Raw genomic sequence first — 26,253 nt, 5'->3', positions numbered from 1 at the left:
CATGTTCTATCAAAAAATTTGAATTTTGTGTCTTCTTTAGAAAAACTAGGGTTTTCAAAAATTTGACTTTTTAAATTTCGTGCCGATGGCGGATAGTAGGATTTTAATTGTTTTTGGAGCGTCGTGATGAGATCAATCAAAAAAAGTAGGCAGAAACACAAACGCTATTTCGCATCTCTCAAATTAGTGAAATTGTTTGCTGTCACGTAATTTCTTTGGTAGGAAATCCTACCAAAACTTGCTTCACTTTTCGATAAAGGCCGTAGATCTAAGGCTTGTTGTCGTGTCGTACACTTGACATAGCCTAGAAATTTATCTAAGCCAGATTGATTCAACACTATTTGATGCTGCGAAATTAAATTCCGTGAAATTTTTTCCCTTAGGCTTACGATAATATTAAGTCATCGCTCGAGAAAAACTTCCAAACTTTTATATTTCATTTTAGAATATTTCTTTTTTTGAGGCTTTTTAGTCTTAAAAACCGTGTTTTACTTTTATAATAACCTCTTACGTGAGTGGAAAGTTGACGTGGAAATAAAAAACAATATTACCCATCAATTATCAATTCTTTCTTTCTTTTTGTCGATAAATTTACATGTATAAAAATTTTAAAAATGTACACAAAATAAGTGATCAATGAAATATTTCACGTCCTTCGGGAATAAATAATTAACTCCATATTCGAATCATAAAATACATCTTTCACTTCTTTTAGAACTTCAACAAAATTCAATCCATCACATTGAGCTCCTAAGCGTCCCATAGCGATCGACCTGACATCGTTTTCCGCAGCGTGTTTTCGCATGGAGTTTAGCGCTTCACGTAAGGGTCTGTAGGCTCCACGATCCCACCAACTCTCACGGATAACCTAAAAAGGAGTCATTATTGAGCACAGTTTATCAAAAGTGTCACAATGAGAATTCTCCACATTGTAAACCTTGTTATCGTTCATTAAAAAAGTAATTTGAATTTTTTCAAATATATTTTTCAAAATCGTATCATCAAAATTTAATTATTCAAAATTTGTGTGTTTGTTTGTTGTGTTTCATGCTTATGCGATCGTCAGGTAGAATCTTATAATTTATAAATGTAAACAGAACGCTCAAAGTGCTCAAAGTTCGATTGAGTTCCGATAGTACGATTCCTGAAATTTTTAAGTGAGGGCCAGGTTTAAGCGCATTTCTACTTCAAAAACAGAATGATCAAATTCAAATAATTTCGAGCTCCAAGCTAATTCAAAGCAATTTTCAATAACTTATTTTATATACCCTGTGACTAAAAATTCTCATGAGGTTACTTAAACAGTAGTATAAAGTTTTGCTAACAGTAAATTTGGCTTCTTGTACCAATGAAGTGAGACAAGGTTACATAATCCCCATTCTATCTATTCACCTTACAACGTTTCTTTAAAATGGCGAGGCAAAAGTGTAACTTGAGCTACAATGGTTCGAAATTGTTATCTCCTTAATACTACATAACTTTCAAAAACATTTTGAAATACGAGACGTGTTGTTGTTTGCTGAAACATTGAAATGGCGCAATAAAGAATGTAAACCTTCTTACCAAGTAGTATATGAAATGATCACCGTTCGGTAGCACAGCTACACTTCCAAGTGGGAAATCTAAACGAAGATGAAACAAAATATTACTGAATATTTCCGCTCTTGCCATGGACATATCAACGACTGGACGTCTATCTTCTATTGTCTCTTTGAAGCTAGCTTCGTTGCCGTCCGTCACAAAATTATTTCTTTGAATTACTTATTCGAAACTTTTTAAGTCAAAATTTTATAAAATATTAGTCGGAGTTTATACTGACGATGATTTTGCCACTGTCTTCGTTATGATATAAATAGAAGACTTGAGTAGAGTAGAACAACAGAGACTTTCGTCGAAGTTTTAACGCAGCTAGCACACGTTTTTTTATAAAAACAAACTATATAAGAGCATAAGGTTTCGATGGCCAAAATGTTAGGAACAAGTTAAGAACATTTTAAGGCTTCGCGGACTCTAAAACATCCAATTTCTTAGGAAAATAGACAAAAAATACTCAAATGGATGTTCTTACAAAAAAAACGTGCAAGGTATTTCCAAGCAAAATTTATTAAGCTAGCAGGCGCGTTCTACAAAAATAGATGGATGACAGTTGTTTATATGTTCACGGTCTTACCGATAATTTTCATTACAAAAAATGACGTAGAAGATTGGATGACCAAATAGAAATGAAGTAATAAACCCATAAGTCGGGGTTATAAATTATTCTTTCAGTATAGGGTAGGAATACAAAGGGACGTAACTGCCAATAAAAAGGATTGAGTAGGGATCTGCTGGGGGACAATGAAGTTTTTAGAACAAATGCATCGCAATGTTAGAGATGTTTGCACTCTTAAACATGCCACTTGATCATACATCAATAACAAATCTGTAGCCACAAACTTAAAATTAGAAGTTGCATTTCGCAATGATATTCGAGACGAAAACGCAGGGTCAAATCTCATGTGAATTGTACATCCCTAAAATCGATCCTTCAAATGCATTTTTGAACATCAGAAATTTAACGAAGTGTCATATTTTCTGATTGCCACTTCATACAGCCACTTGATATAGTTTTTTCCTTATAAAAGTATCTGCCCCTTGGTCAGGCACACCACACGTTTACGATTCAATGTTCTTATACAAAAGCAGTTTTTTCAAAACCCAGTTCTGAGCCTGTGTACGCTTATGAAGAAAAAATCGCAAACACAAACATAAAAAAGGTTAAGTTAAAAAATGACTTATTTTTTATAAACGATGCACACGCAATATTTAAAGTAAACAAGACAAGGCGTTAGAGGATTCAAAATTTTCTTTCATTCACGATGCTACGTACACATGAGATACAGTCTAATATCTTCTGCTAATTTTGAATTTCAAACAAGTGATACTTTTATGGACCTACCTGGTTATGCATTTAACACATATATAATTGATATCTACGTGAGCATGACCGTTAAACAATCATTCAGAACACAAATAGTGACGATCTATTAAAATTAGTCGTTTGTTTCTTATAAAAATACGTGACAAAAATCATAAAGAATGAAAGAGCCAATCTTGAGAAAAGCTAATACCTAAGTAATTGATAATGTGCTTATAAAAAAATATCGAATTTGGCCAGTTTCTCTATAAAAACACGCCAAGCAACCAAAATTTTATGTCTAAACACACATATTCTTCAAAAGAAAGCCCTCATGAGCAAAAAAAACAGCTATCTCATAAAAAATTGAGTAATTTGACTAAGAACATTGCTTATTAATAGTGATTCTTATAGATAAAGATGCGTTTTTTGAGTTGAAAAATTCTTTTTTAACAAAAATCTGCTTGAGCCATCTTTTACATACTTTCATGCAAAATAATCTGAAAAAAACAATGTATGCTTATTGCCCCCGCAGGAGCGTAGCGACGAGGAGGCACTCATAGCTTCACGCATAGATATTGGACTGGAATCTCGAAATTTTGTTGTTTGTTGTCGCGCAAGCATCCCCGTAGTTAGTCTCTTCCGTAAATGTTCGGTTTTTTTCGGGACGGCAGTATTCATATTTTCATATTACGTTATATGCTATTACTATTATTAAGTATTACGTATTATATTTTATTAGTTTTGATTTAGCATTGAAAAGCTGAAGCGAGTGTTATAAATGCAAATTATAGAAAAAGTATAGTGATTACATCATAACACGAATTACAATATTACTTGTGCAAATCAAAACAAACAAAATGGCAGACTGGTTATGATGATGAGCTGATTCATTGACTGGAAAAAGTGTTTTGTATGTCAAATTTTGTTTCTTGTCTTTGAAACTGAATATTAAATACTGTAATTTAGTCAGAAGTTCACTTCAGCAATGATTTCAATTCTTTTTCCGGAATCTTTAAAGAAATTTGCTCAAGTTTTCAAATGTACATTTGATATTTTTGCTCAAACTGTAATTTATCTTTGTCTGTTATTTTAATAACTACCTTTATTGTTCATAGAGCTTCTTGAGCTTTAAGGTCCATCATATGGTCGTAACTCGGGAAGGTCTTTCTTAACTTGGTAAAACAAGATACCAGCAAAGTACAAAAAAGTAGAATGTACGCATATGAATCCAAAATTGAATGTCAATCAATGTAAACAAACTTTTTTTTTTGGTTTTCAAAATAGATTTACCTTAGTGTTTTCACTGTTTGTTCAGTGTGGTAAATCTATTTTAAAAACCTGAAAAAAGTTTGTTTCGTTCGTTTTCGTTTAACTTTATAGGCGCACATTCAACTTTGACTTTTTCATACAGTTGTGATAGCCTACGTAATAACTTACGCTCCAGTGGTTTGGTGAAATAGCCCCAATTCTGGCTTTCCAAGTTAGGAGGGACCTTCCTGAAGGCATTTAACGGTGGTTAGACTAGGCACACAGACAGTCATATAGAAACATTATAAAGTGAAAGTATATAGCTATAAACTCAAAAAGTCTAGCTTCCTGAAGGGCTGCGAACATCTTAATGGCTTCAATCCTTTCAGCTTGGAGAAAAGATTGCATCATGAAAAAGTTCTATACCTACACTTGAAAAAAAATTTAAGCGCATTTCAACTTTTCTCGACTGTACATCTGAATGGACCACAATGGCATTCCTTTATTTTTCTTTTGACCAAAAAAGTAGAAGATTTTGTTTGAGAAGTGTAATCACAGTGTACACAAGTGGAGGCCGGGCCTTAACTATGATTGATTGGTTTTGTATTTCACCCTATTTAAGATGGCGCAGAACTTTTTGATTTGCAATAGAGAATTGTTGAAATATAGCAGCCAATGAAAAAAAACAGCTATTTCTGATTGGTTACCTTGTTGATTTATTCACCACTATATATTTTGCCTACAATCTAAGATGTCTGCGGCATTATCAGAAAAGGTCTATTTAGTGAATAATAATCACGATATATATTGTTGTAAGAAAGAAACTAGGAGAAAAAACAAACAGGAGATGTGAAAACCTGTAAGCTAATGATACCATAATTTTTGAAATATATTTTTGAGAAGCTTTTCCAGCTTTTCCTTAAATTTTATTAAATTATCAAGCTGCGAATTCTTCAAGTATTTTGTTAATGGAATATAATTTTTTTTTTCAAGCAAATGCCTCAATCAATCAATCAATCAACTAATCAATCAATAATTAAATCAATCAATTATTCCTGATTATTTTTTAATGTTTTAATCTTTAATGCATTAAAGCTTTATAAGTGCTTGACATGATCTTTATGTGGGGGCATTTAGTGAAAGCTATGACTAGTTAATAGTGATTCTTATAGATAAACATGCGTTTTTTGAGCCGACAAAATTTTTTTGCAAAAATGTGCTTGAGCCATCTTTTACCTATGATGGTACCCTACTCTCATGCAAAAAATCAGAAAAAATTAATGATCCAATTTTTCACAAAGTCCAAAAAACCCGTTTTTTGGCCCAAATTTACCCCCCAAATTTTTTTTTCGAAAATCGGGCTCCGTCACATTTTGGCCATTACCATTTTGCACCTTTGTACCAAAAATCAAAAGATTCCTAAGATTCATCCTGAGAAAAGTTGGTAACAGACGAACGGACGGACGAACGAACGAACACAGGTTAATTTATAGGACCTCCACCCCACCGGGGTAGGTCCAATAACACAATTAGATTACCTAGCTTTGTACAGTATACACTGTTGATTTAATCATTTCTTGTAAATTGTTATGAGTTCAAGCCCTTTTAAAACTATCCAATAGGATATCTTGAGTTTTAAATAGTTTTTAAAATGAATTAAAAAATTCTTACTGTGTTCATTGAGAGCCTTTTGATCAGTTTGTTTGAAATTGACAGCAAATTCACGAGCTAAACCATTGTACATATCAAAGTCACCGCTCACAGTGTGCACAATCGAAGACGTTTTTGCTTCTTGGAATAAATGCCAAGCTTTACCATGCTTCTCTATGATTTGCACTTCACTCTGAAGAAAAATTAAATTACACGCATTTTTTATAAGAATGATGTAAATCCATTTCATCATGGATATTCTTAACTTTTTTTGGGAAAATCATCGTATAATATTCTTACAGCATTATTAAGTCAGGATTCTTATTCAGACTAGATTTAGCATCTAGCAGTCAGGAACTATTGCAAATTAGGCTATGTTCGCCGATTCTTAATTAAGCCAGAAATTGTAGCCTAGTTAGGCTGGAAGGAACAAAATTCCAATTTTTGACCTTGATTTCAAAATCCGCGTCAATATTTAGCTTAAAATGTCAAATTCTTATTTATTTGAATAAGTTCCGAATGTTTTTTGGGTAAAATTTTAGCGGACTGAGAAAATATTCACTTTTTAAATATTATGCTGTTACAGCAAAATTATGTTTACATATATCCAGCAGTACAGTCGAAATTATTTCAAGATTAATGTAAACAAACGTAATCCGAACTTTGCTTTAGAAACGGGAGTTTCTAAACATCGACCAGAAATGGCGACCACGACCAGCGACCACGACCGGCGACCCGATAAATTTGTGTTATCGAGTTTATCTGCTCTCTCCACCGTAGAGAACATCCAAATTGAGTCCTGGTGTGACTTTCAAATGAACCACTGATCACGTGGCTGAGAATTACTATAGCTTAGAATACTAAAAGTGACCTTTGACATTACCAGTCATTTTCTAGACAAAGTGACACTTTTTGACAAAAATATCGACAGGGCAATTAAGTGTGATGCCTGTAAACTTTATTACACCAAATATTATAATTATGCTGAAAGATGTCTTTAGTATGAATAGATGAAAAGCTGGGAAGGACAGTTTTAGAGATATCAATCTCATCAATTATTCTATTGTCCTTACATTGTCAAAATGACTTATTTTGACAAAATAATGATCTGATGATCAAATATAAAGCTTCTTAAATGAATCTCAGCAAAAAATTTGCCACTAATTAATTTGATGCCGAAAATACAAAAGGATAGAAATTGACACCCCATTCATGCTCCAAGAGCGTTGAAATGGCTTTACAATTACTGTAGAAGAGACAGGGGTGAGTTTTACTATTTAATTCGATAAATAAATGATCATAGGAGAAAGACTCTAAGGTGGATAAAGAGGAAAAACTCGATAACCCAAATTTATCTGGTCGCCGGTCGTGGTCGCTGGTCGTGGTCGCCATTTATGGTCGATGTTTAGAAACTCCCTTTAGAAACATGTTTTATCTATCTATTTTTTATCTTCATAATAAACTTGTTTTGTACACTTTTAGATTTTATAAACAACCTTGTCAGCTATAATATATAAAAAAACGTAAAAAAGACCTTCCTCAATTTAAATATTTAATCAATCTATCAAGTGTAAATTTAATATCTTAATAATATATCTTTAAGATCAGGAAAACCAAAAAACTATACTTTTAAAGCCCACGATAACAACAATATATTATGATATTAAGTTTTTTTCATTTTTCAGACAAAAAATGGCGCGCTGCATGTAGAACTTAAATCGGCTTAATTTGGCTATCATGGCCAAATTAAGCTAATTTTAATAAGATAAATCACATCTTTTTACTCCGCTCTAAAAATAGAAAAGTTTTTCGCTTTAAATACTCTTCTTAGTACAAGTAACAAGTCCATGTAGTAAGATTGACGCGGATTTTACTTGTTCTCAAGATATTTAGGTTGGAATATTTCATATATCCAAATTAAGCCATTAATATCCTAACTAGGATATAAATTCTGGCCTAATTAGGCGAATATCCTAGTTTTGCCATCATAGCCTAATTTGCAATACATCCTGACTGTTTAGTACATACGTCTCAAGCAGATATTTGCACTTTTGTGAAAGGAGCGAGCCTTACTGAAAATGGTCTAAAAATGGCTTTTTTAGCTTGACTAGCAAAATGCCATGAAGGTGATATTCTTAGTATTATTCTTAATTTTTTAGCCATTTTCATCATTGACATTATTATAAAGTGTACCAGAGTGTACTACATTAAGAGAACTTATTTTGGCGAATGGTCGAAGTTTTTAAATTTGGTGAATAACAGGCTAAATGCTTGTTTAAAATCGCCAATTTCGCCAAAATATTTAAGTTCTCGCCAAAATAAGTTCCCTTAATGAACATTTTCAATCAAACTTCACAATTCTATAGAAAACTCAACCTGGAGTCGTTCGACGGGGCGATGTTTTTACGTTTTGTATTTTATAGAAAATTGCAATTTGAAGTTTAATATTTGCAGAGTGTGGAAGAAATAATCCTTTGTTAATGTTATGGTATTGTGATAATGCGTTAATGGTATGGTATAAGTCAAGACGTCCTCCGAACATTCTTATCAATTTTCGCAGAACGAATCCGCTTAACGTAGCACGTGTTCACCTATGTGATGAGGTTGAATCGAAATCACAAGTTAAGTATCAAATTCAAACTCCCTAAAGAACAATAACCATCAAAACGGATAGAATATAATTTAAATCCATGTCTGCCGCCAAAGTGTTATATCTACAAGCTTCGTAAGAAGGAAATAAAAGGAAACCTACTGGGTCATTCTTAGGGAGCACAAAGACATCATTGATCGAATATTTTGTGTGGTCGATGTACTTCTTTGCTGGAGGAATCTGACTTGTTGATATCGAACCTAGAGGTGAAATAATTGCATTTTTCCAATCATTTTAATCATGATTAAATGATACTGGGTCATTCCATTTTATATCCATACAAGGGCCGGGTAGACGAACATTTCCAGGGGATAATTGAGCAAAATTAATTCCCAGTAGTCTAAAAGAGTGTTTTTTAATTTTTCCAGGCGGTAAAAAATCAATTTGAAATTTCCAGGGGTAAAAGACTGATTAAAGTTCGTCCACCGTCCCCTTAAATGAATAGAAATTTCCCAAGGTATTTTTTACAGGTTTTGCCATTTTCCAGGGGATATCCACACATCTCGAAGAAATGTTTTTGACTTGCAATGGTTCGTCCATCCCCCCCCAGTGAATGGAAATTTAATGAAATGGCCAAATCTAACGATTTCAAGCCTTAGATCTCAGAAGTATCTAAGAAAATACTGATTTCAAATCCATTTTGAGCCTTTCTTCGTTAAAAAAAGAAATTAAACGTATAAATAACAGCCAGCGTTGTGCCAACTCCTTAAAAAAGCATGAAATCCTACTTCAAATGTCATTTCGATCAAACAGTTCTCCCTTCGCTTATCCCCTGCCCGCTGTCATGTTTCATTGATGGATGAAACAGGATGAAACGATGGGTTGATTCAGATAAAAACGAATGCTAATTTCTAACGTTTAAAATTTAAAATCGGGCTGTGATAATTGGGGATTCCAAATTCTGTGTAGTGTTTAGGTTAAACATTATTATTTTTTTTTTTTTTAATTTCGCTTAGCGAAAGTATTACGATAGGCTTCCGTGTATGTATGTGGCGAGACATTTTTTGGGGCGCAAATTATGGCGTGGGCTTTTGGCTGCGGGCGTACTACGGCCAATATTCTAAAGGTGGACTCACTCACAAAGATAAAAAGTGTAAAAACACAGGGTTTCTTAATAAATAAATACGCTAGTGCAAGAAGTGAACCAGCCTTTGTAACTTCATTGGAACTTTTTATGGCTGCTTGATTGCACATGCTTTTGAACTTTGCTGCTTGTAAATTTTTATCAGTTTTCTTTGTTGTTAGCTTTTAAAGAGATTACATTGTTTACTACCAAGATTTTATGTTTGTGCGTTAGTGAATGACCCAATTGATCATGTCTGTAAAGTGTACAAAGTTTATTTTTCCAGACAACAACATTAACCCTCTTTCTCTCACCAACTACAAACAGCACAGGTAGATATTTTTTCTTTTTTTACCAAAGTTTGTGTTAATAGTGACCCGTGTGACAAACAGTCAGTTTTAGCAATCCCTGCCTGAGTCGGGTACGGATTGCTCAGTGGAGGGTAATGATGCATAGCCATCAAATGACGACCAATCAAAGCAGCAAAATTCAAAACAATTTCTATTTTTTTTTTTTTTGTCAATGAGCATAAATCATTTTTGTATAATAGTTGAAACACCCTGCAGCACTGCGTACATTGTCTTGACGGTGATTACGTTGGGTAAGGCGGGGTGACATTACAGAATTTCGTTAACTATTTCACCGTCGTCAAAGAATTTAGATCCATCCCACCATTACACCACCGCACAATAGACCCTTTTTTCAAAGCGGACGTTCTTAATAATATGTAGTCCAGCCATAAAAACCTATAGAAGCCATAATAACAGTATCGCCTATTGTAATAATTAGGTTTTATCATTGTTTCGCTGGACAGTAATTATTCAACAGGGTGGCCTCTTTGAAACGGCTATGTCACGCAGTTAGATCGTAATGATGACAGTTTTTATCCGATGAAGTTTGATTGGTTTGAGTTGGTTAGTAACAGGGCAGCTTTTCCTCGAGGATGATGATATTGGCTCGTTTTAAGCTTGCGTACGCGTCTGCTAATAAGCCGTGGGAATAAAAGAAGGGCAAGAAGTATAAATCAAACTAATCGGCTTCAATCAACTTCACGAATCTTGATACACCTTTTGCTAATTAGGATTTTCATTTTGAATCATGGTACCGTTGTTTGTATAAGATTCCCACTTCCGCACTACTTTTCTGGATTCTTTCCTCTATAATTTTCCACGGGATAAACAGCAAGATATTGGGAAGGGTTTGTTTAATGGGATGCAGTTTAAAGCAGTTATGAAGGAGTCAAAGTTTAATCTCAAGGAGTATTAAAGTTGGCTAGTTTTTACCCTGCAATTTTCTAGTCCAGAAGCTAGAGCTCAACTACCCAACTGCTTTTTGCCTTTAATTGGCTCTTCCAGAAAATGACCGTATATGGGGGTGGTGGAGGGGGGTAGTGAAAAATCTACAAATTTGCCTTGTCTGGGGGGGGGGGGGTAGGGTTTCTCTCGATGGATCAACTGATGCTTGTCCGGCGGGGGGGGGTTACCTGTGTCCGGTGGATCAAAAGCCAATGTTAGGGGGAGGGGAGGGTTCCAAAAATGTATACCCTCCACCCCCCCAATATTCAATTTTTTTCTGGAAAATACAATTGAAAGTGAAAGAATCTTTATCACAGTTCCGCAAAGCGCAAACGAGGTTTAGAATCAAAGAATGAAAGTCATTTTTTTTCTTCATTTTCAAAAAAAATGATGTTATTTTTCTCAAGTATATGCAGTTCTGATTATTGAATTGAAAGATTTTGTTTACGCTTATAAATGGAATTCTTTGTCGCATTTTGAAGGAATCTTTTTTTTAAGATTGAGATTTTTCATAAAAAAAAAACGGATCAGACTGTGTAACATAACTTGTGTATATTTTCTGTAAGGCTTCATTCAAAATGCATAGCGTCTTCGTCGTTGATGTTCGAGTATATTATGCGAAATTTTCGACTTGAAAGTCGTCTTGTTTAACTTTCTTTAGGTCTAAATCATTCAGATGTTTTTATAACACACCATTTCTAACAAGGGATGTTAGAAAGCCCATGTCATAAAATTCGCCTAGAGATTAAAACAAATTCTAAATTGCATGATTGTCACTGCATAGAGTGTCAGATGACGTTGCTTGTCATGACGTTGCTTGTCATACAAACTAGTAGTCCACCAAAACCTTTATTTTCAAATCCTTTTTTGTAAGATTTAAACTTCCTTAGAGTGAATGACCTTTTGGCATTTGAAGTAAAATTGAAAACGAATTTGGGAAGTAAAAGTAGAAAAAAAACCATTAAAAATATGACGTATATATTTACTGAATAACTTTATTCACAGAAACATATACACATACCTATAAAAGGCTTATATTCCAAGCCAAAAAAAATCACTACAAGATATTTACTGGTTACAGATATCAAAGAAAATTCAAGAGAGCAAAGACATAAGAATTTTTCTTCATCGAGCAGATCAATTCATCATGGCAAGATTGGTGACTTCGATTTCTTTAGCCGTCCTTCTGTTGGGCATAGTATTATGGCAGTGATATGGACAAAACGGGCAACATGAAATCACAAAACAATGATAGTTCTCTGATCGACTCAGAAAATCCTTGGCAATATTGTAAGTTGCATTTCTTTCTTAACAGTGATAGTAATGCGAAGCTTGTTGAAAACTTTTCATATGTTATTCTTCTCAAGGAGAGTTACATAATTACAAATTGAAATGTATGCGGCGGGTCAGCCTCCAGTGAAATAAATATATACATCTCAGATCTCCTGTCGGGAAGGTCAATGACCATGGATCCCACTTTGTCAGCAACCACGGTACGAGGGTGTTGAAAGTATATTTTTTCACTTTATCAATCTTTCAGGTAGTGGAACCCTCTACGATCCAGTGACAGAATGGTGTTGTGATGGTCGTGTCAATGGAAAAAGGTCTTTCTATCGTTGTTGTGGGTAAGTGGAAGTTTTTCTTCTCCTTTTTGGGAACGGTGGTCGAGTGGTAACGCGCTTGACTTCTGACCGAAACCCTAATCACCTCGACACCAGGTGACAGACCTACCAATCAACCACAGTGTCAGAAGTGAATTCGAATTTTTGACTAAATTCGTTTGATAAAAATTTCATAGCTTTACTTATTTCACTGCATTTCCAATTTTTCTTACAGAACTGGAACATATGACATTTTATCACAAACTTGCCAAAATGGAATCGCCACCACCAAAACAAACATGTGTAACGGAAAAACCCATAACCCACGTGTTAGATTCTGTCATAATAAGAAATTATACCAACACTATTACTACGTCCTCTGTAATGGAAATGTTTACCGCAAAATATAGGAGAACAAGTTTATTAGTTTAGTAAAACTAGTATTTGCTCATTATTTATATTTTAGACTGCATGTAATTGGATCAAAATATTATGTATAGGAATATGGTTATTGATAATTTAAATTTTTCTGTGCAATAAAATTTACATAAAACAATCATTTTAGTCTCATTTCAGCCGGAACAAAGGGAAGCGCTATCAAGATTTAATATGAATCCCCTGTAAAACAAGTCTTATTTGATACCACTTCAATAGTCTCACAAGATCAACAGAAAATTCGTGATTTGCCCTCCGAAGATAATCAAAAGTAATCTTTTGATAGTTCCTCTAAGAATTGATTTTGAGTTTTTGATAACATATTAGATTAAGACAACACGTCCATTTGTCATCTTGAAAACTTGGTATTTTAACACAGGGATAGCGTTTACAAAGTCCCAAAAAGGGTAAAAAAATTAGAGTTAAAAATTTAGTTTCCGACGATCTTCTTTGAACCTGCTGTTTTCGCATGTCCGACATATAAATTTCGATCTCTAAGTATAAGTCTGTCCCGGAAAATTCTTAATCTTAGAAATTAGCATATGTTCTTGTTCTTGTTCTCGATTCCAGACCCTGGCTTTGTAAAAACTTCAAATTGATCAACGAATAAAATAAATTTGATCTGCTGCTCTTCGGTACCTTGTCTCAATGTTTTAAAAAATATGGTTTCTTAAAAAAATTAACAGTGGCCTGTCAATGGCTCAGAAATTTACCTGCCCTTTTTTGAGAAAATATGGTCTGGGCGTTTGGCGTGCCTATAAAAAAGTATCTGCTGGTCATCGATGAGAGAGTGCGCGGAGGGATTCCATGTCATATACACATTCCCAGGCCTCGCCTCTTCAGAAAACCCCACATGAAATGCTTCCTATGTCCTACATCAAGTAAAGGTTGATTCCAATAAAAATTTAATTTTAACCACATAACTAAATAAAAGTATTTTAACGACTTTCAAAGAAGTGAGTAGCCTAATATCAGAAAAAAACTCAAGCTGTTAGTTACAGATAGGTTTTGGAAATGAATTTAGAAAATTGTTTAACGATTTTGGATTAATATTGTTGGAACTTAAACTGAGAATAAGACCATGTTCACACTATACTCGATAGCTTTTCGAAAAGATTCGATAGCCCATCCGATATAATGTGAACACATTTCGGTATGAAACGCTACGAAGGACTCTCTTTGTTTATCGTGTTCACATTCGAGACGATGTAACGATAAAAAAAGAGTAATATTAATATCTCAAAAAATTATTATCGTCTCGAAAATCATATCGGATAGGGTGTTCACACCCAAAAGATCCACCGGTCCAGAATGTGACGGAACGCGACGTAGCACCTAAGATGACGTATCGTCTCAACACCTATCCGCTACAAAAATTGGGTTCGATAGGTTTTCTATCGTCCTATCGGATAGGGTGTTCACATTAATCACTTTCTATCGTCACGAAAAGCTATCCAGTATAGTGTGAACATGGTTAATACGATAATTTTTTTTTTTTAAGATCTCCAAAAAGTCCCTTTCTACTCCCACCAAATTTCAATCTCCCACCTCAAGATACTTTAATGGGATAAACTTTCGCGGGGATTAAATTTCGCAGATTTCGCGGATTTGGGTGTCATCCGCGAAAATCCGTGAAATTAAGTTCCAATGGAAATTTGGAAGGGCCTCATCCGCGAAATATTTCTAAACAAAACTCAAAATATGTCAAATAAATGCTTTTTGAATGGTTACTTGCATCAAAGAGGCGCAAATAATGTGTATTTCAACAACCAACATGTATGATTTCACAGTGAAAGTAAAAAAATCGTGAAAATATAGACACCCAATAGTGCCACCCGCGAAATTAAGTCCCCGCGAAATTTTTGAATTTCGCAGATAGGCCCAACCACAAAATTTAATCCCCGCGAAATTTTATCCCATTAAAGTAGTGTGGATGTACACTAAACGATGAAAACGTTAACCCGGACAAAAATACTAATGGTATAACAACTTTAAAGCACCAAAGATCTGAAAGTCAGTTTTAATTATAAGTCATTCCCTAATAAATAACAGCAGATATATATGGGAAAATTACAAGGAAAAAAGGTCAATGGGTGCGGAAATATTGTGGAACCACTTTCTAGGAGAATCAAGTCAAACATCGTCTTTTAGGTAATGTGGTAACCCCACCCACTAAAGTAAGAAAATCCTGTCACAAAATGTTATTTCGATTTTCATTTTAACGGATGTTGGATCGACATTAACAATATTTTTATCATAGATAGATAGGAAAAAGTAGCAAAAAAATTGAGTAAGAAAGAAGGAAAAAGGTATTATATCGACCTTTGACTCTTATGAAGCAAAAGGGAACGAAAAAAGCCCATTAAAATAATATGGTACATAGTGTTTGTTCAAAAAACTTTTTTCTAGGTAGAACGATCAGTATAAAAAGGCCAATGCCTGTAGACAAAGATACACATCGCTTGCTTTCAATTTCAACCTTAAGTACGGGTAAATAACAATTGTCAGTGCTTTTAAGTGTGGTTATTCAAGCTATAATAGGCAAAGTGCGACATTCTATCATCATGGCTAGATTTGTTCTATCAATATCTTTGGTGGTTCTTCTATTTGGTATAACTCTCGGAGAACAGATTCGTCCGACTCCATTTGTGATTCGTCCGACTCCACTGATCCACCGATGCCCTGCAGCAAAGCAGAAGTGGAGATATTGTAAGATAACCTTTCAGTATTTGCCAATCACGTGAATGTAGCACAAGAACCACAGGCGACTTTTTGCTGTGGAGGACTCTACCGACTGTTTATTTGCTATCCGCAACTACATCGAGGTTTTTGTGATACACGATATCATAGTGGGCAACACCCCTCCAACCCCCACCTGAAAAAGGTCACCCCCACCTACATAGGGTTACCCCCACCTGAAATCTCATATCAGCCCAACCCCCACCTTTTTCAGCAACCTCGTCGGTAGAAAGGGGCTACACCATACTCCAACTCATATGCGCAAAACGGCGCAATCGAATCACACCTTCGAATTTGGAGGTCTTGTTCCTTTTAGGAACACTAAAGATCCCAGTTAAAAGTCCTGAGGACTACAAACTGGAAAGGAAAAGACTGGAGAAAAAATGAACTTTTTTTAACCTTCAGAACTTATGAGAGTCATTTATTTATATTTTTATCTAGTATAGTATATATGTGGAAAGTTGAAAAAGACAAAAAAGTACAAAATCAAACGGAGTTAAATACAGAAAACTTGACAACCCCCACCTGAAAAATGTTACCCCCACCTACATAAGGTTACCCCCACCTGAAATTTCTCATCAACCCAACCCCCACCTATTTTTTAAAATCTGAAAATCCTCAACCCCCCCCCAGAATCCAGGGGGGGGTGCCCACTATGGATATACTGTTCTTTGGTGGATTTAATCTTTTTTAATTGCATGTGGTATAACTTTCACGACATTTGCAAATTCTTTCCATTTTTTTACGTGATTTTTGCCAGAGGATATTGATTGGTAAAATTTAGTCTACACAAAAATTTGAAATCCAAAATAGGGACTCTCCGAAGGCTTCAGACGGTTAAGTTATGAATAACTTTAAATTGTAGAGCTTTTTTCGTACATTTTTGTAGGTGGCGGAGAGAGGTATGATCGAGTTGCAGAATTTTGTTGTGATGGTGTGAAACTGGCAAAAGAACCTTTCAAACGGTGCTGTGGGTGAGTTAATGTTTGTAAGAATCATTTTCTTTAGCTTTTAGAATCAAACCACTAATTCCCAATATCAAGATGTTTGTTTTTAATGTTTCATTACGATATATTTCGAATTATTACAATTTCAGAAAGCGCCTTTATGATATCGAATCAGAGGTTGTCAAATGGTTTCGTCTTTGGCAAGGAAAAGAGGTGCAGAGGACAAACCTACGATCCTAAGGATAGTTTTTGCCACCGATGCCAAGTGTTCTCCCATAATGAGTTTGTGTATTGCGATGGCAGCCTCTATCCTAAGACATCCCGAAAACAAATTTAAAGATCCCTATGATAACTTCGAAATTCATTTACCATCGTATCAATCAATACCAAGTCACGTGACGTTGTATGGATGAACTATTTTGTTTGCACAATAAATTATTATGAAAATTTAAAAATTATTTATAAGACAAGTATTGTGTTATTAAAACTTTCTGTATCCAAGAATTTATAATTTGTTATGGAGTATATTTCAAATCTTTTAAGATTTGCATGTAATAAGATTTCTGAAATTACTTATCCAATTTTGTCCCGTGGGGAGTGGGGCACTCGGCACTCGAATTTGGGCGAAAAATTGACCCTTACCATGCATTTTCTTGAAGATTTTTGACCATTTTTAGGCAAAATATGGTTAGATTTTCAAAATTTTACACCCTTAGAATGCACTTTTTCTCATCTTTGCTCATTTTGATCAATAATTGAATTATAATGATACATAAATCGGAATATATGACATTTTATCACAAACTTACCAAAATGGAATCGCCACCACCAAAACAAACATGTGTAACGGAAAATTATACCAACACTATTACTACGTCCTCTGTAATGGAAATGTTTACCGCAAAATATAGGAAAACAAGTTTATTAGTTTAGTAAAACTAGTATTTGCTCATTATTATTAATTTTGCATAGCGAAAGTATTACGATAGCCTTTCGCGGTGTAATAATAAAAAAAATAGAAAACGAAAATACTTGATAACCTGGACGAACTCACTAAAATCAATTTACAAAATACACGCTAGTATAACCACGGACAATTTTGGATTACGTCATAATCTTTGTGTCTTTAGCTGCACAGTTTTGATTTTTTCTTTATTTTCTTATAAACATATCCTTTATAAAAATCAAATCAATAAGTATTGACCGACGGGGATATACCTTTCGGTAATTAGTTCTTACAAAGTAAACAACGGACGGTGCACAATATGAGCATATTCATTTTTCTCATAGGCATTTACTTTATAAGAATCAAATCAATAACTCTTGATAGACGGTGATATACCTTTCGGTAATTAGTTCTTACAAAGTAAACAAAGGATGGCGCACAATATGAGCATATTTATTTTTCTTATAAGCATATACTTTATAAGAATCAAATCAATAACTATTGATAGACGGTGATATACCTTTCGGTAATTAGTTCTTACAAAGTAAACAAGGGATGGCACATAATGTGAGCATATTCATTTTTCTTTACTTTATAAGAATCAAATCAATAACTCTCGATAGACGGTGATATACTTTTCGGTAATTAGTTCTTTCAAAGTAAACAAGGGATGGCGTGCAATAAGAGCATATTTATTTTTTATAAGCATATAATTTATAAGAGTTCTTAAATATTAAACAACGATTGTTGTTAAGTTGGTCTTATTTTTAGCAATTTTAAGCCTCGTTGTTCTTGTAAAATTGTTTCATTAAGGCTTGATGTAAAGTAGATTTCAGATTAGCTTCATCTCTACTTCTTGTTTTTCCCATGCAGTTCAAATTCTAGGCGAAATTTTCGACTTCAAGTCGTCTTGTTAATTTCGCTTAGCGAAAGTATTACGATAGCCTTTCTGCGGCGGCGGCGGCGGTGTCATCGGAAAAAAAATTAGAAAACGAAAGTGCTTGATACGGTGGACGAACTCACTAAATTTAATTTACAAATTACACGCTCGTATAACCACGGACGATTTTCGCGGGTTTTCTTTGGATTACGTCATATATCTTTGTGTCTTTAGCTCCACAGTTTTGATTTTTTCTTTATTTTCTTATAAGCATATACTTTATAAGAATCAAATCAATAACTCTTTATAGACGGTAATATACCTTTCGCTAATTAGTTCTTACAAAGTAAACAAAGTTTGGCGCACAATATGAGCATATTTATTTTTCTTATAAGCATATACTTTATAAGAATCAAATCAATAACTCTTGATAGACGGTGATATACCTTTCGGTAATTAGTTCTTACAAAGTAAACAAGGGATGGCTCACAATATGACCTTATTTATTTTTCTTATAAGCATTTACTTTATAAGAATCAAATAAATAACTATTGATAGACGGTGATATACCTTTTGGTAATTAGTTCTTACAAAGTAAACAAGGGATGGCACATAATGTGAGCATATTCATTTTTCTTTACTTTATAAGAATCACATAAATAGCTTTTGATAGACGGTGATATTACCTTTGTTTATTAGTTCTTAAAAATTAAACAACAGTTGTTCTTAAATTAGTCTCTTTTTTTAGCGATTTTAAGCCTCGTTTTTCTTGTAAAATTGTTTATTTCAAATTGGCTTCAATCTCTACTTCTTGTTTTTCCTATGTAGTTTAAATTCTAGGCGAAATTTTCGACTTTAAGTCGTCTTGTTTATATCTTAGACTGTATGTAATTGGATCAAAATATTATATAAAGGAATATAAGTTACTTATAATTTAAATTTGTCTATGCAATAAAATTTACATAAGACAATCATTGTATTTTCATTTCATCCGGAAGATACCCAAACAAAAGGAAGCGCTATCAAAATTTAATACCAATCCCTTGTAGAACAAGTCTTATTTGCTACCACTTCTCACAAGATCAAAAAAAAATTCGGTATTTGCCCTCCGAAGATAACCAAAAGTAAACTTTTCAAGATTCAGTTGTCGAGTTCCTCTAAGAATTGATTTTGAGTTTTGGATAACATATTAGATTTAGACAACACGTCCATTTGTCATCTTGAAAACTTGGTACTTTAACACTGGGATAGCCTTTACAAAGTCCCCAAAAGGGTAAGAAATTTAGAGTTAAAAATTTAGTTTGCGACGATCTTCTTTGAACCTGCTGTTTTCACATGTCCGACATATAAATTTCGATCTCTAAGTATAAGTCTGTCCAGGAAAATTCTTAATCTTAGAAATTAGCATATGTTCTTTTTCTCGATTCCACAGACCCTGGATGTGTAAAAACTTCAAATTGATCCGCTGTGCTTACATTGTACCCTGTCTCACTGTGTCTCAGAATACTTTGACTACTTATCTTGCAGGTTGTCTCAAACAAAATTGACTTGCTGCTCTTGAGCTTTACCCTGTCTCACAAAATATGGTATGTAGTGGAGTCGTTTAGCATAATTTACGGGAAAAAAAATAACATCTAGCTGAAACTTTCTCCAGACCTTCTCTATAGGATGGTTATGCCCCAGGAAAAAATCCCCTAAAATCCCACTGGTGAACATCCCTTTTTTAGGACATTTCTTTTTTCCCCAGGCAAAACCCTAAGGGCGAAATTTTTTGAGAATTTCAAACTCATTTTCAAACATTATCAAGTATACCATTCGAAAGCTCTCGAAAAACTATATGGAAGACTACTCAAGATAAATCAAGCAGAAAATGCAATTTATGGTCAATTTTAGACCAAAATGTGGCGAAAAGTGGAACTTGCGCATGAAGGTTTGGAGAAAATTTCATCTAGATCTTATTTTTTCTCTACAAACAGCCTGTATTTTTGTAACACGACCACACTAGTGCTGTTCTTGTGTAGAAATTTATCTAATATTGTCCGGGCGTTTGGCGTGCCTAGAAAAAAGTATCTGCTGGTCACCGATGAGAGAGTGCGCGGAGGGATTCCATGTCAAATACACATTCCCAGGGCTCGCCTCTTCAGAAACCCCCACATGAAATGCTTCCTATGTCCTACCTCAAGTAAAGGCTGATTCCAATAAAAAATCTAATTTTAAACACATAACTAAATAAAAGTTTTTTAACGACTTTCAAAGAAGTTAGTACAGTATGTGGCCCCCAAAACGTCTATCCAAATTGAAATCTTTCTAGTGAAATCAGAAAATAAGGAAAGTTAAATATTGTTTTGCGAAACAAGCTTCAACATGTCTAGTTTCCTTCCCAAAATGCAATCTTCTTAGAATAAAGGTTTTTCTATGATTTTTTTCAGTCAAAGTTGAGTGACATTTTTCTAATTGTTTTTTTTCGAAATATCTTAATCAAAAAGCATAGTACCGAAATCAAATTACTATCAATAGGTATGAAGGCAATGCTTTACGACTTTAAAAAGTCAAAATTTACTTTTCTCTTTATCTTCATACAAATGGTTGTCAAAACGGAGGTTAATGGCCCCAAAAGGTCGATTCAATTAAATTGAAATTGTTAAAAAACCATCATTTAATCATGTCTCGAACTAATGAAACGATAAAATAATTATTTTTTTGATAATTTGGCAAAAAAAATTCATACCAAAACAATAATTGTTTCAGGCCAGGATAAGTGCAAAATCCCGTGCAAAATACTAGCAGTATCTAATTTGAATTGTATTGTTGGTATATGTTTATACTTTCCCGATTTACCAAGTTTTTAGGGGTTAATTTCCGATCTTGTTTGACTTTTGACGATTTTAGTCAAAACAAAGGAATTTTCGAAACTAATTTTTGAAAAAACAAAAGGAAGAAGAAAATTAGCCACGTTAAAAATGAAATTTTGATATTTTTTAAAGAGAAATGTGTTAAGATTAAATCTGAAGCTTTTCCAGGTTTTAAAGTACCAACATGGCTTATTAAGGGAAAACCTCCGTTTTAGGGGCCGTCTCCGTTTTGGGGGCCATATACTGTAGCCTAATATCAGAAAAAAACTCAAGCTGTTAGTTACAGACAGGTTTTGGAAATGAATTTAGAGCATTGTTTAACGATTTTGGATTGATATTGTTGGAACTTAAGCTGAGAATAAGACCATGTTCACACTATACTCGATAGCTTTTCGAAACGGTTCGATAGCCCATCCGATATAATTGATATAATTTCGGTATGAAACGCTACAAAGGACTTTCTTTGTTTAATGTGTTCACATTTGAGACGCGATGTAACGATAAAAAAGAGTAATAATAATATCTCAAAAAATTATTATCGTCTCGAAAATCATATCGGATAGGGTGTTCAAACCCAAAAGATACACGGGTCCAGAATGTGACGGAACGCGACGTAGCACTTAGGACATCGTATCGTCTCAACACCTATCCGCTACAAAAATCGGTTCGATAGGTTTTCTATCGTCATATCGGATAGGGTGTTCACATTAACCACTTTCTATCGTCACGAAAAGCTATCCGGTATAGTGTGAACATGGTTAATACGATAATTATTTTTTTTAAAGATCTCCAAAAAGTCCCTTTCTAGTCCCACCAAATTTCAATTTCCCACCCGAGCATAGTGCGGATATACACTAAACGATGAAAACGTTTACCCGGACAAAAATACTACTATCTTTATTTAACTAATGGTATAACAACTTTAAAGCACCAAAGGTCTGTAGGTCAATTTTCATCAAGAGTCATTCCTTAATAAATAACAGCAGATATATATATATGGGAAAATTATAAGGAAAAAAGGTCAATGGGTGCAGAAATATTGTGGAACCACTTTCTAGGAGAATCAAGTCCAACATCGTCTTTTAGGTAAGGTGGTAACCCCACCCACTAAAGTAAGAAAATCCTGTCACAAAATGTTATTTCGAATTTCATTTTAACGGATGTTGGATCGACATTAACAATATTTTTATCAGGGATAGGAAAAAGTGACAAAAAAATTGAGTAAGAAAGAAGGAGAAAGGCATATCGACCTTTGACTCGTATGAAGCAAAAGGGAACGAAAAAAGCCCATTAAAATAATATGGTACATAGAGTTTGTTCAAAAATTATGAAGCAATCGTATGAAGCAAAAGGGAACGAAAAAAGACCATTAAATAATATGGTACATAGTGTTTGTTCAAAAAACTTTTTTCTAGGTAGAACGATCAGTATAAAAAGGCCAATGCCTGTAGACATAGATACACATCGCTTGCTTTAATTTCAACCTTAAGTACGGGTAAATAAAATTTTCCAGTGCTTTTAAGTGTAGTTATTCAAGCTATAATAGGCAAAGTGCGACATTCTATCATCATGGCTAGATTTGTTCTATCAATATCTTTGGTGGTTCTTCTATTTGGTATAGCTCTCGGAGAACAGATTCGTCCGACTCCACCTGTGATGACTCCACTGATCCACCGATGCCCTGCAGCAAAGCAGAAGTGGAGATATTGTAAGATAACCTTTCAGTATTTGCCAATCACGTGAATGTAGCACAAGAACCACAGGCGACTTTTTGCTTTTGAGGACTCTACCGACTGTTTATTTGCTATCTGCAACTACATCGAGGTTTTTGTGATACACGATATACTGTTCTTTGGTGGATTTAATCTTTTTTAATTGCATGTGGAATAACTTTCACGACATTTGCTAATTCTTTCCATTGTTTTACGTGATTTTTGCCAGAGGATATTGATTGGTAAAATTTAGTCTACACAAAAATTTTAAATATAAAATAGGGACTCTCCGAAGGCTTCAGACGGTTAAGTTTTGAATAACTTTAAATTGTATAGCTTTTTTCGCACATTTTTGTAGGTGGCGGAGAGAGATATGATCGAGTTGCAGAATTTTGTTGTGATGGTGTGAAACTGGCAAAAGAACCTTTCAAACGGTGCTGTGGGTGAGTAAATGTTTGTAAGAATCATTTTCTTTAGCTTTTAGAATTAAACCACAATTCCCAAAATCAAGATGTTTGATTTTGATGTTTCACTACGATATATTTCGAATTATTACAATTTCAGAAAGCGTCTTTATGATATCGAATCAGAGGGTTGTCGAAATGGTTTCGTCTTTGGCAAGGAAAAGAGGTGCAGAGGACGAACCTACGATCCTAAGGATAGTTTTTGCCACCGATGCCAAGTGTTCTTCCATAATGAGTTTGTGTATTGCGATGGCAGCCTCTATCCTAAGACATCCCGAAAACAAATTTAAAGATCCCTATGATACCTTCGAAATTCATTTACCATCGTATCAATCAATACCACGTCACGTGACGTTGTATGGATGAATTATTTTGTTTGCAAAATAAATTATTATGAAAATTTAAAAATTATTTATAAGACAAGTATTGTGTTAGTAAAACTTTTTGTATCCAAGAATTTATAATTTGTTATGGAGTATATTTCAAATCTTTTGAGATTTGCATGTAATAAGATTATAAGATTTCTGAAATTACTTATCAAATTTTGTCCCGGTGGGGGTGGGGCACTCGATTAAAAAACGACTATACGTGCGGCCTAAAATTAGGTCTTTGAAGTCAGACCCTTACAGTGCAAAGAAAATTTAGCCAAATTTGAGTAAATTTGGGCATAAAAACTCCCCTTACGGTGCATTTTCTTTAAGACATTTGACCGTTTTTAGGCACAATATGGTCAGATTTTCTAAATTTTACTCCTTAGAGTGTACTTTTCTCATCTTTGCTCATTTTGACCCTTACAGTGCATTTTGGTAAGCTTGGAGAAGGGACCCTTAAGGGCCGCACCTACGGTAGGTCGTTTAACTTGAGTGCCCCCCCCTCCACGGGATTTATCCCTTGTAAAGAAGATATTTAATTAAATAAAGAAACATAAACCAGAAACATCTGAATACCATTTTTAATAAATAAGCGTTGAATTTCGAGAAAAGAAATTAACAGCCAGATTTTGGAATTCGTAGAGATAACAATCTCAAACTACACACACACACACACCCACACATTTAAGAGTAATCAGTGAAATTGATACTTACGAATTTCTGTGCTTTTTCCAAATTGTTGAAAGATTGTTCTCAAACTGAATAAAGCTCCTCTATTTCTTCTTAAAACATGACCAGCCATTATTAGAAATTTTCCTTTATTAAAACACCATTATTTTGATTTTTACCTGAAAGAAAACGTAAAGATTTATAGCAGGTATGTGTTTGTAATACATAGTCTGCACCCCCTACTCTGTTCTGTCGATTGGATTTACTTTCCGTTACTATAGGTTGGACTTACAAATTTTTAGATCTCAGTGGAGGACAAGGTTGGGTAGGACCTTTTCTTTTCAGGTGATTAACTAAATACAAACATTTAAAGATCAATTTCATCTTGTTAACTTTTCAAGAAAAAAGGAATTTGTCCAACAGTATTGTTTGAATAAAAATAAAAACATTTTCATGGAACCTTAAGCCACCCTTTGCACACAATGTAAAATGTTTAACCATGCTGGACAGGTTGCTGTCTCGCTGGGACCAGGTATTAGTAGGGTAAGCATGTAAGTGTTTACACTGCACTGGGTAAAGTGGAAGAGTCAAGTGGAAATAGAGCTTAAAAAGACATGAGCAAAGTTTAAAGCTCAAAAATAATGAAAATTTACAATATTCCACCTTTAGAACAGCACAGTTTTATCAATCAATTGGTAAGGTTTGGTCTTCTTAAAAGGGTTTCAGGCCTTACTACACACAAAATAAGGATCGTTGAGGTTGATTAAATAATGAATTAATTAAAAAATAATCCTGCAAGTGTAAATGTGTGTTTTAGTCTGGGAAAATTCCCTGAAATGAGCTTGTGCAAGATTTTCAGGTTAGCTTCTTTTTGTCAGTTCATCTTTAATTTGAAATTTAGCATTAAAGGGATAATCAGATGGTCTGAGATATTTTGCCTGCAGATAGCTTCTAGGATTTTAGGAAAAACCTCTAAATTTTTCGGTGTACTTATTTTCCTAACTCAAGTTATGCCAATTTGAAATCTCGAAAAATGGGACTTTTCAGGGACTTTTCACACTTTTTTCTATTGTTTTCAAGCAAAGGTTCAAAATTTCAAAGTGGCATAACTTTAGTTAGGAAAATAAGTACACCGAGAAATTTAGAGGTTTTTCCTAAAATCCTAGAAGCTATCTGCAGGCAAAATATCTCAGACCATCTGATTATCCCTTTAAAATAGTGTGAGGTTGTTATTTCATACAAATCCCTCCAGAAGTCAACTAGAAGATAAAGTATAAAGTGTTTGTAAACTGAATTGATTTACATTCCAGGGAGACTTGACCATGATCCACCCTATTTCAAAAGAAAATTGTGAAAATTTTTAAAGAGAAATCAATCTAATTGCTTAACCATGACTTTTTCATTTGAGTTGTATAATATGACAGCATAGCCCTAACTCTTCATATAAAGTTTATGGGAAACGCATATTTGGACTTTGTACCCAAGGCTGCACGCAGGCACTTAAGATAAAAGTCCTGCAAAAGCAGGACAAAAATCAGTTTTTTGAAGTTTGCAAAAATACGCCACATAGAAGATCTTTCAAATTCAGTATGTGATTAGAGCTTTTCTATTTTTCTTTTTTTTAAACTAAAGTTCCAGATATAAAAATAAAGGGATAATTATAATTGAATACTATCCACTGATGATCTGCTGCACTATCATGAAGCTAGAATCGCTTTGCCTACTCTTCGCTTAAGAAAATGATTGACAGATTAAAATCATTCACTCGTGCGGGAGCTCATGGGCATTTTGCGAGCGTTCTCGGCTCATCCTTGGACCCCGTTAAAATGGTA

At 34.2% G+C, this 26,253-nt stretch overlaps 2 protein-coding genes and 1 long non-coding RNA gene across 3 annotated transcripts; 2 read left to right on the top strand and 1 right to left on the bottom strand.

Moving 5' to 3' along the window:
• Positions 1 to 554: 554 nt before the first annotated feature.
• Positions 555 to 24,600, bottom strand: LOC136805218 (uncharacterized). The gene is made up of 5 exons (XM_067061793.1): positions 24,467 to 24,600; positions 8,550 to 8,647; positions 5,819 to 5,990; positions 1,564 to 1,622; positions 555 to 868 (listed from the first exon to the last, which is right to left on the bottom strand). The coding sequence occupies exons 1-5, from the start codon at positions 24,552 to 24,554 to the stop codon at positions 647 to 649; spliced, it is 639 nt and encodes a 212-aa protein (XP_066917894.1). The 5' UTR covers positions 24,555 to 24,600; the 3' UTR covers positions 555 to 646.
• On the top strand, positions 11,849 to 12,954 carry LOC136805265 (galaxin-like). The gene is made up of 3 exons (XM_067061842.1): positions 11,849 to 12,095; positions 12,346 to 12,430; positions 12,642 to 12,954. Exons 1-3 carry the CDS (start codon positions 12,020 to 12,022, stop codon positions 12,814 to 12,816), a joined length of 336 nt encoding a protein of 111 aa, XP_066917943.1. The 5' UTR covers positions 11,849 to 12,019; the 3' UTR covers positions 12,817 to 12,954.
• On the top strand, positions 22,677 to 24,325 carry LOC136805264 (uncharacterized). The gene is made up of 3 exons (XR_010846369.1): positions 22,677 to 22,913; positions 23,276 to 23,360; positions 23,482 to 24,325. It is a non-coding gene; the product is annotated as an uncharacterized lncRNA (long non-coding RNA).
• Positions 24,601 to 26,253: the final 1,653 nt, after the last annotated feature.

Source organism: Clytia hemisphaerica, unplaced genomic scaffold (assembly GCF_902728285.1).
Source record: "Clytia hemisphaerica strain Z4C2 unplaced genomic scaffold, Clytia hemisphaerica genome assembly, whole genome shotgun sequence".
Taxonomy (NCBI): Eukaryota; Metazoa; Cnidaria; class Hydrozoa; order Leptothecata; family Clytiidae; genus Clytia; species Clytia hemisphaerica.
Note: the sequence above shows the minus strand (reverse complement) of the source record. Positions and strands in the feature narration are given on the sequence as shown.